Below are 11,491 nucleotides of genomic sequence, written 5' to 3'. Positions count from 1 at the left end.
GGGAATGATAAGGGAAAAGGGGAGAGATTATTGTACAATGATTTTACTTATGTAGATTAAAAAAGAAAGGGGGGAAATAATGATTCAGTCTCTGTTTTCATTTCCCCAAAGAATAGTCAGGGCATCGCTCTCCTTTATGCTAAAAAAGATTTGGGAGATACGACCTTTAAAATGAAATTATGAAAATAATCCGTTGAAATGGGATTTATTTCCAGTGTTCCCAGGTGTCATTCACAATAGAATATGCCATTCTAGAAAGTAAAACCCTGAGAATATGCTGTTGTATTTCTGACTCTTACTTAAGTTACTATCGAAGAAACAAATAAATATTAGGCAGCCTTCTCCATTAAGTTTATTGCATTTAAATGTATATACAGTATTGCCTGTTCCCACTATTTCCATTCTTTTTGTTATTGCATTTATAGCGAACATATAAGAAATAAATGTTCCACTGAGTACGCATACCTTACAGTTCAGGCAGGACAATATAACACAGATGAGTGAGTACAGATCTACATTCAAAATGTAAAATAAGGCAAGCAAGATAAACAGCATTAGACTCAGTAATCATTGACTAGATTTTTACCATCAAGCTTCCTCTGAAAACACAAAGATAGTTCTTGCAAAACACAAAAATGAACTTAAAACATGTTAAATTTGTTCCTTCCTTCAAGGCACTGTTGCATAACTTGTAATGTCAATTTAGAAAACAAAAAACCAGAAATCAGTTGATTGTAAATCTCATCTGATTAATTTCTCTCTCTCTCTTATTCTATTGTTAAATAAACAAGAATCATATTCTTTGCTCATTAGCAAAATACACTTCTGTGAGAAATCAATATATTTTTAAAAGATGGAAACATGTAATTCCACAATAATATAAACAAACATTTAATTTTAACATAAAAATACATGAGCCAAACTATTAATACTTAGCAGTTATAAATTCAAAGGGTACATCCCAGAAAGATGTGCTTTTGTTACTTAGGGTTGAAGAATTGAACCTCTTAGGTTATAACCAATCTTTTATCAGGGTCATGAAGAGACCAGCAATAATAGATTACAAATGGATGAACTGGTATGATAAAATAATCAATCGACAGTAAATCTGCTATAGCAGTTCAAGCTGCTGGGGGAGGATGAAAAACTCCAAGAATTTAACATTCTGTGTCTCTCCTATAGGTACAGAGCTATGCAAAAATTTTATACTTTTGCTGATTCAAAGTAGTAAGCTGGTGCTCAGAAACTCATACAAAAAGAAAACTAGGGATACTGACTTCAATAGGAAATTACGTTCTGCTACCCTTCAGCATTTTGTCAGCATGGGATACTTCATGGTCTTAGAATTGAGACTGATTTTAGCTTCCAAATTTGAGAACTTCGTTGCCCGCAGTCAGCAATCTGAATCTGAGTCTGGTCCTAGAGCTGCCTGAAGTCCATTCTACCCAGGAAAACAAGAGCTTACTTTGCTCTTCCCAGTAAATTACCTATGGGTTTCAGGAGCTTGGAAGCCAGAAAAGTCTATACGAGTCACCTTGTGGAATTTCCTGCAAATATTTTCTGCTTGGGGGAGAAATCTGAGCTGTGATGGTAGGGTTGGGAAGATAGAGGTGGGTGTGATAGGAGATATACTGTTAAGGCGAGCAAAGTTTGACCTTTGAATATATGTAACAAACCATGATATAGACACAGTTAGTGCATAGATTCAAGTCAACCAGTACAGTTAGCTCCAAGCATAAGGACCCAAGAAGTTAAAATGTGTATAGCCAGAATTACTTGTGCATTGTATTTGAAGAGTAATTGGTTTAAGGATGATTTTGGCTCTGCTTTTGTATTTTTGTGGCTTCTGTTTCCTAGATTTTTTTTGTTTAATTAATTATTACTTCCCAGAATTTCAGGACAGGCCTCTTAAATTGTCCTGATAGAACCTGCACATGCATTGTAAATGAGAGGTATTTAGCTGTGTTAGTCTGAAGCCAGACAGAAGGCATGGTACCTTATAGACCAGTTCTGAGATGAATATGCTTTTGTAAGCAGCAGCTTGCTTTGTAGAATCCTATAAAAGGACCATGCTATCAAAGTCCATTCACAATATCTGAAAAAGTAATCTGTTGCTTACAAAAACCTATGTAGCTCCGAATTACTTTATAAGCTGCAACTCTGCCCTGTCCTATGCATATTAAATAGATATGTAAAGTAGCTTACATACCTTTGTACAGTAACCATTTGAATATGCACAGACTGGGTAGTTTTTCTTCAGTAAGTATTTGTTCATCTCTAGCTTGATGTCTGGAATCACAGAATAAATATCCAGGAACTTTTGCTTGTAGCAACCATGTACATAAAATAGATTCTGTAAAAGGGGGAGATTTGGCAGTACAATATCAGATTATAGTGCACAGAAGTATGATGGAGATGGAGTTAGAGACTCTGGAGATTCCATGGGATGGGAAGCAGAGTTGCTCTTTTTCTTTTCTTGAGAGGGAATCTTAACTTGATTCATGCTGAGCATCTGTGATGCAGTTCTCTGAAGCAGGCACTGTCAATTTTCAATTAAATTAGCAGGAGTGCAGTTCTCAGTCTCTCTCAGGATTTGGCCTAATAGTTTTATTATGAGGAGACGAGGGTATCCACAAAAAAATGCTGTGGATTCTTAATCACTTCATCATTACTACTTTAATATGCATAGGTATTTTTATATGGCAGGCAATTCTGAAATATATTAAATTTATGCCAATAGGTACAAATGGCCTGTACCTTTTCCCCCGATATTGTTTTTAACTGCTGTGCCAAGATGCACTTCATTTAAGGACACTTGCAGCTATATAAAGCTAACTCTTCATGTTTGGCTACTGTGGATGTCTTAGAGAAGCAAGAAATTCTACAGAAATGTTTGCAAGATATTGTTTAAAAGAACAAAAACTAAGAGTCCTCTTGGGTTATATTCTAGTGCAGCACATAATTCCCAACATTTCTAGTTTGGGAATTAAATATGTGTATCAAGTGAAGATTAACATGCATCACAAACCAAATAAACACTAAAGTTTAATAAATAATCTGAAGTCCTTAGGTATGAAGTTTGTTTTTTTTTACCAAAAAAGGTTATAATCTTGGAATGTTATTCATTAACATAATCAATAGATGAACAACAAAATCAAGCAATTTATTTTTTAAAATAGTAAATGTATCTTTACTTGCTCTAACAATAAATATGAATATGATAATGATACAAATTCATATAAAAGCTGTAACTGTTTTGGTTTATATGTAGTGCACTGGAAGATTGAGGCTGAGTGTAATAAAACACAGTATCTTGACCAGGGAAATCTTTATCAGTGATCACTATCCAAACATGTGAGACTCTGCTTTTTATTTAGCCTTTAAACTTTGTGCTAATTAGGGTACAACATTAAACTCATTCTTTAATTTAAAACAAGTCAAACTGGATATCTATTCCCAAAACCAACATTACAGACAGTAACTACTACTTCCAGATCCAGAAAGACTGTAAACAAGGTTTTATAAGCACCCCCTTCTCAGTCTTGTGTGTTAATCATATTTTCTTTTTGTCTGTTTTGTTTGCCAAACAGCAAAATAGCATTGACATTGTAGTCTGTGCAACTTAAGCGCTGGCTTTTCTTTTCTCCTGAACAAGAAGCTGCATATATTTGCCTACATTAGTTTCTTAAAGTACTTTCACAGGGACAAGGGAAAAGTTCTTGAGTGTTTTCTCCTTTACTTAAAATAAATGCTCCCTGCTTCTTTTAAATAAAAGGATGCTTAATTTTCTTCTGTGGACTCAAGCAGGAGTTTGTAATGGAAAAGCAGTCAATTACACAATGGTAATGAACAGGTGTTAGGTTTGTGCCAGGACAGAAACCATTTTCTTGGCACAAAAAGAGAGAGTATTCATTTGTTCAAGAGATTTCTTGTGAAAGAGAATTGAGCCTTTTGCAAGGAAATTAGATTTACATGGGGAACATCTCTCTCTCTCTCTCTCTCCTGATCTATTTTGAATGATTGTCTACTTCTTCAGGTGTGGAGGATACCCACAACCAGAGAACCATAGTCTGCTGTTATCCCTTCTTCCCTTCCAAGAAGAGGGAGGGAGAGCACTGGCTCTGTGATAGCTCATCCAGGGGCAAGCTGTCAGAAAGCCCTGTGGGGATCCTGCAAGGAATATCCCCTCCCTTCCCAGCAATCATCCAATCAGCATGTGGGGGGCATTCTCCTGTGATAGCCACCCCTCTCCACCAATCAACTGATCAGAGGGAGCATGGGGAAGAATTTTCAGATAAATTCTTACTGCTGGAAATGAACCAATGTATAGGTTTCATTTGCTGAATATATATTGTAACTAACTGGCACCCTTAATTGCTGGTATTAGTTCTGTGGCAACTTCACAAGCTGCAATGGCTTGTGGTTTATTACAATGGCTTATTACAGGACTACCTGCAGCTGTATCATTTGGTACTGTGGTTCTAACTGGTCTCACAAGTTAAGCAGCATTAGACCCATCTCTTTACCTAAATGGGAATTTATGAAAGAATAATCTAGGATGTTATAGGAGGTGGTAGTGAGGATTGTAGGTAGCCTGCTTGGCTACTAGTATTACACCAAAATCCAAGAATGGGGGAACATGTCACTGTTCTTCTGGAAGTACTGTCTTTTGCATAAGTTATACAAGCGAGGCCCTGCCCATTTGTGGTCATTGGCAATTTGCATAAGAATGGGGACATTAAATAAAATACAATGATAACAATACAGTTAATTTAATTGGGTTAATGTTGCTTATTTTCCTTAATTCTTTGAGGTGAAAGAAGGTATGTAAATATCCAGAACAGCAAAACCTTTCTAGTGTCCAATAGGACTAGCAGTAAAGGTCATCGAAAGTGGCCATTAGTGTCGTCTAAGTGACATACAGAAGACCTGAACTTATTAGATTCAGGGACACTTTCAGGTAAGCTCTAAAAACAGGAGGTTGCCTAATTAGGGCAGATATTTGTGTCCAGGTTCTATACTACCTATTAGGCATCTAAGCAAAATTAGGCCTTAAGTTCAAATTTATTGTACCCTGGTCAGGTCCCTGAAAATTTTATATTTTTATAACATGACATTATCTGACCATTAAGACTAACAGAAAAGCATTGAGGAGGATGACTTGCTCATTTTTGGTATTAAGCTTTTCAGGGGTTCAAACAGGACCAAAGAGTACTTAGATACTTACGCCTGCTCCATGCCCGATATATGGAATATATCTGGCCATTGATGTTTGAGTCAGTGCTAGGGACTTTCAGTACTGTACATGTATAGTCATTTATTTACTAATTTGAGAAGTACTGGCCATAGTGTTATAGTACAAAATGTGGCCTTTTGTATTCAGTCAGGAAGTCAAAGCAATTGTAGCACCTTAAACTTCCTCATCTATAAAATGATACTAAATAAAAAAAAAAAAAAATGAGAATTTTTGTATTTTCCTAAGAAATTGTAAAAAAAAAAATATATATATATATTGCATAAGAACTATGATAAAGATTCCCCTTGATCAGTCCTTTGGTAGGAAAAAAGGCTTGTTTGTGTTGAATTTGTTCAATTTCCTAGTAAAAGGCATTTTTATTTGGTGTAAGCACTTCAAGATTGAAAAGTACTTTCGTGAAGGTGAACTTACCTCCATAATATTCATTGTTAGATAATGGCCCTGATCCTGTATCACTTGTTTCCTCAGTGAAAGCAGGATTGGACCCAATGCAGGAAGCAAAGCCTAATAGGCTAAGACTAACATGGTTAGTCTTAACTAACTGATTTTTGAGTAGTAGAAAGATTGCTTTTTTACTAGAAGGAACATAAACACAACAGGCATGAGACAGCCCATGTGTATGTGCAATATTAGGATACAGTACTGTGTTTATAAAGTGATTATTTAGCAGAAAGGCAATTTCATGTCTATATTTTAAAAACATTATAAGAGATAATGACTTTGGTTACACATCTGGAAAGCTCTAATTAGAAGCATAATAGATATTTGAAATACATAGTTGTAATATATCGTTCTGTAGTTTGCTTTCTCTTGATTTGAAGGCTCCTGAATTAAAGAGAACATACATATTATTGCCAACTGACATAAATCCTGCTAATTGTTTTATACTTACTACTGTATTTAACTTCTTTAGATTGTCAACGTAATTCTGAATCAGTCCTGGACTGGGAATGTTCCCGAATATTTTCAATCTTTCAATAAAATTTAACACCACTGAGTGTACATTAAGCATCTTTGAACATTTGGGTCTCAGTGACTTAGGAACATAGGGCTGGAGGCTGAATTCACCCTTCACATGCTTAAGTGGTATGTACGTAGCCATGTATCTGAGTTTTATGGACCTTAAGCAGAGTTTGGGATTTTATTCCAGCAGGTTTTACTATGTGTGCATACTGGTCAGAAGTGAAATACATCAGGACCCCTCCTACTAGCCCAACAGCCTAGTGATCGAGGCATTTGTTCAAGGAACATGAGATGCAGGTTAGAAGACACTACTCACCCAGATTGAGTCTGAACCTGCCACTTTGGTGCAAAAAAAGAGAACTAGGGTCTGTTTCCTAACTGATTTAGGCTCTTAAGAGCCTAAGATTCTGTGAAAGTCAGCGGAACTTTGGCTCCTATGTTTCTTAGGTACTTTTGTAAAATACACCTCAATCTCATTCTCATCTGGGCATTTGTTTCATATGGGCTTTACCTGACACTACTCCTTTCGGTTCATATGCACATGGACTATAAGGTTACCATAAGCCATCTCTTATTGGGGCAGATCAGTGGAATGCTGGAACACCAGTTAAGGGGTACGGGGGATAGACACAACTTCTGGATTGCTCAGGGTTTTGTCCTCAGCTGGCAGACTCGGCCCAAATTAAAATTAGCCTGAGCTAGAACTGTGACTGGGGTAGAGAACCAGGAAGCTGTAACTGGCCTCCTCAGTGATAACCTTCCAATCTTTCTACACACTTCTTGTTCTCCAGAAACATGACACCTGCTCTTCCCACCCCATTCTGTCGCTCACTCCTCTCACAACAGTTTCTCTCTGCTGTCTCTGTTCTTTGTGGGTCTTTGCTTCCCTCCCTCTGTCTGCTTACTTCTACTGAGGCCAAATTTTATAATATAAATTCTATCCTTCCTGCTACCTATGGCTCCTTCACTCCCTGCTCTCACTGTGGAGATTCTTTTTTATTTGGCTCTAATCCCACAAAGTCTTTGCAATATGAGTAATCCTAATGCACATGAGCAATCACACTGATGGCAACATGACTGTTTAAGGAGTAGTGTTTAAGGAACACTCACATGACTATGGCTTTGCCTCTTCTTCCCAATTTTTAATAAAAATTTCATCCCAATTTTAATTGCTGTGTAAATTTTCATTACTACATACATACAAGTAAATCCCAAACATGGTAAATCTAAATTAAAACGTAGCATTGAGTTGGATTTCTGAATTAATTGTAAAGTTCTGTCAATGATGAATGAGTATTATCTGTATTCACTCCAACTTTCTGCCACATCTACATAATGCACACTGAAAATAGATATGATAAGGACAAAATAAATTTTTCCTTTTAAATGTTCTGATCACAGAATAGCTTAGTAAATTGCTAATATGCCTCCTCCTTTACTTACCTTGGATTGGGAACTGATTTAAACTTTTCTATGCCTGGTACTGCTATTTTCAACACCATTGCTTTCTTCTGATTTTCTATTAAAAATAAGGGGGAAAAAAACAACAAAACATGTTCAACTTCAAAACTCAAAACAAACTTTTAACATGCAAAGATTGTAAAACACAGAGCAGAAAATTAATGCATTGTATTTTTTTCTAATAAAATATGATAGTGAAATAATTTATTTGGTCTTTTTACCAACCAGGTAGTAACCATTCCAGTGCTTTCTGAAATCAGTCTTTTTTTTTTTCTTTTTATTCTTAAAAAACTTTGGAATAGGTTATTATACTTGCAAGGTAATATTGGCACAATTAACAATGTTCTCCATTTCATGATTGAAAAAAGGCTGCGCACTTATCCAGAATATCCACTTGTGCAAGTTAATAAAAGCAATGCTCACTAAGTACACTCTCTTAGCAGTCCTGAACTTGAGTAGGACCTATCATTTTCAAGGTTTCTAACAGCCATGAAACTAACTTTTAGAAACCTTGAAAATCACAAAGCGAATCAGTTTCTTGGTTGCCAGTATCACTTCACTGACAACATTGTGTAGTTAATGAGCATTGTTTACAGCAGTGTCAGTGCTGTGGTATTAGCAGCCCCAAGGCAGACCAGTCACTTTCATTTTCTAATAGCAGCTGTGAAGCTTACCAGCCCCTTTTGGCATCTGCTTCCTTTTCAACATTTCCAGGAACTTAACCAGAATGCGGTTACTTTACAAAGTAGATAAAGGGTTTGAAATGTGCTACGCACGTAAGCATTTTATACGTTTAACCTATGTGTAGATAACCAATAGGTTATCTGACACAGTGTGAGCAATAGGGGACCAGCTGGGACTGGCATTGTTTTATGTAGTTACAGTATGCACATAAGTTAAGTATAATGTATTATAACAATAGCAAAACTGAAATTGTTAGTTTCAACAGGATAAATTCATGCCATGCTAAAAGGGAGGTTGTGGGAGTCTACCTAATAAAAACAACCCTATCTGCTGAATAGGCAGGAACAGTACCTGTGACAACAGCACATAGTTTCCTATTTTAGTTGCCAGGGTATTCCAGTCAATTCTGGAGAGGTCGCTTATTAGGGACAGTTTGGGCTCCATAGTATAATATTTCATCCTTAGCTTCTCTAGTGACACTACCAAAAGGGGTCATTCCACACAAGCATCAATTGTGACTGTTTGTGTGTTCTGGACTCTTGATCACTGGGAAAAGGACTGAAACCATTATCTCATTTCACAGTCATTTCTAACAATACCTACAGGTATTAGAGAGTATTTCAGATGGGAAGAGTTATTATCTCAGCAGCCAAAATGATTTGTGGCAACAATCTGATTTTTAAAAAGTTATAATCTAAAACAACGAACTGACTCTATAGAAAAAGAAATCCAGATCACCTGGTACATCAAGCTGCATTTAAGCACCTACTAATATACTTTTTTTTTTTTTTTACCATAAAACCATAGCAATGAGACAAATTGTGAACACTTAATTAATATTTCCTAAATGTGCATTTATCCAATAGAAGAGAACTCCAATCTCCTAGGTAAAGATTAAGCTGCTATAAAGGAACCATTTCAAGCTCCCATGAAAATGCCATATTAAATGATATGAGTAAGAGCTTTTTTTTTTTTCTTTTTAAGACCAACAGACCTCAGTTTCAATAAGGCTGTTTGTGATAAAAATATGGTAATATGAAGCTAAGGGAACTACTCTGTCTTTGATATAGGACATCCACAATATCCCAAAATGCTTTAGAACATCATGAATATAATGACGGAATTAAGTAAATAGCAGCAGAACTAGACAGCATGTAGGATACAGGGACTGTGGAAATAAGTGGATGAGTGGATGAGGCAAAAGGAAACAGGGAGCATGGCTTCAGATAGTAGGAACTATAGAAAAATGGTGCCAACAACATACCAAGGGATAAAGAAGAGATCAGGTACTTGACAAATGGAAAAAGTAAAGAAGGAAGTCCTTGAAATGGCTGAGAAGCAAATTGGGAGGCATGTGGGGAGAGTAGGGGGTAGAGCACAGGATTCTACTTTCTGAAGGTAGAAATACAGACTGCTTGTAGAGGTGGAAAAAACCCATCTGGGTTGAACTAATGTGCTTCCTCTTCTAGTAAAGCACTTTTTTGCTGGGGTTTTTTTTTCCCCCCACATCTGCAAGCAACCATAGTTATTTCTAGGAAACAGTACATTAATGTTTGCATATAACTTTGTATCCACAGAAGTTTAAATCTCATATCTGGTGTTCACCTGGAGTTGCATAAGAGCACAGAAGGAATTCACCCAGAAAGCTACCTGCTTTCTCAGCACCAAAGTTGCTGTATTCCCTGTGTCTGATGCACTCTACCAAAAGGAAGCAAGTGGCTAGTGTATCCATCTAGCCTTACGGATGCAGGTCCTCTCCATATCCTGAGCTAAAAAACTGCCAGTATGGTGAGACATGCCAGGCTTAGATCATGCTAATTCCTGAAAAATGCTTCTTCCCCAAATCTTCTCTACTTTATCCCTGGTCACACAGCTTAACAAACCAGCTCCACTGTGGGCATGTCTACACAGGATGTTTACTGTGGAGCTGCCTAATTAGCTCCGCAGTAAACATTTCAACATCTAAACATGAAGCCCTGTTAGACCATAGCAAACTAATAAAGTCCACCACAGGTTAGTGCTTGTAAATACAAGTAGCATCCTGTGGTGGAGTTTTTTAGTGTGCAGCAACACACATGTAGATGCTGACAGGGCTAGCTGGGGTACAAGGGTGCTTCAGTGCAGGGGCTGCCTGCTGGTTAGCCTTGCAATGGAGCACCCTTGTGGCCCAGCTAACACCTACACAGCGTGTTGAGCCAGTCTGGAGCAGCCCCTGGGCCCCCTGACAGCTGGGACTGCTCCAACCCAGATCAATGTGCTGTGGGTTGAGCGCACATTCAAACACAGTGCCCAGAATCAATAAAATCCAGCATAATATGTGCCGGAGTTTATTGCTTCAAATTAACTGCACGTGTATATGCTCCCTGTATGTAGGGTTTTCCAGGGTACCTAGTATATGTAACACTAAACTAGAAACATTAAGCATATAGATAAAAGATGGAGATTGTTCCACCTGAAATGTTCTCCCTCAGTGTCGGGAAGTTTGAGAGAAGTACATGGACATTGTACCAGGTTGGCAAGTAATAAAAAAATGCATCAAAACAATGACTACTACCAAAATAAATAAATAAATAAAAAGCCCAAAACAGGATATAGAAAAAGATGAAGATGAAGAACTAAACAAGATGGAGAAGTTGTATTCTGGTACATGCTGGTACATGGCAAAATGGGAATTGGAAAGACTTCAAGGAAGGGAATTAGAACAATACATAGGAAAGTATACTGTTATTCTTTACATCAAGTTATGTTAAGACCTGAGAATCTTTTTTATTCCAAGTTATCTGGTGTTAACATTATTTGATATTTGTCTCTTACAGGTTAGCATAGTGCAAGCATATATTATCTAATAAGTTATTACTTACAGTTGCTCAATTTGTTCAAATTCTTTTTCACCTTCTGTGTGACAAAGAAAAACCTTGTGGTTATAATAGCACTCAAGTTAATGAACATACCTATTATGAAATTAGTTTAATGGAAAATATTTCTCTTAATGTTTAATGATAAATCAATAAGCTAAAAAATAAAATGAAGCATCCAACCAATTAAATTATTCACACTCAGAATATCAGTATACAGGTCAGATCCATTTTTGTTAATACTAATTTCACTATGCTCCTGATTTCCACA

The 11,491-nt window shown here is 36.8% G+C and overlaps 1 protein-coding gene across 2 annotated transcripts in view; it reads right to left on the bottom strand.

Moving 5' to 3' along the window:
• Positions 1-329: 329 nt before the first annotated feature.
• EMB (embigin) overlaps positions 330-11,491 on the bottom strand; it is a 38,091-nt gene continuing 26,929 nt past the window's right edge. Inside the window, exons 9-11 of one of the 2 annotated variants that reach the window (XM_014594155.3) lie at positions 11,227-11,260; positions 7,664-7,739; positions 330-6,082 (exon numbers count right to left, since the gene is read on the bottom strand). In XM_014594155.3, the coding sequence (XP_014449641.2) occupies positions 7,682-7,739; positions 11,227-11,260 (92 nt within the window). In that variant the 3' untranslated portion in view covers positions 330-6,082; positions 7,664-7,681. The remainder of the gene's footprint in view (positions 6,083-7,663; positions 7,740-11,226; positions 11,261-11,491) is intronic. The other variant, XM_019496121.2, reaches the window with a different exon arrangement.

This window comes from Alligator mississippiensis, chromosome 3 (assembly GCF_030867095.1).
Source record: "Alligator mississippiensis isolate rAllMis1 chromosome 3, rAllMis1, whole genome shotgun sequence".
NCBI classification, from domain to species: Eukaryota; Metazoa; Chordata; order Crocodylia; family Alligatoridae; genus Alligator; species Alligator mississippiensis.
Note: the sequence above shows the minus strand (reverse complement) of the source record. Positions and strands in the feature narration are given on the sequence as shown.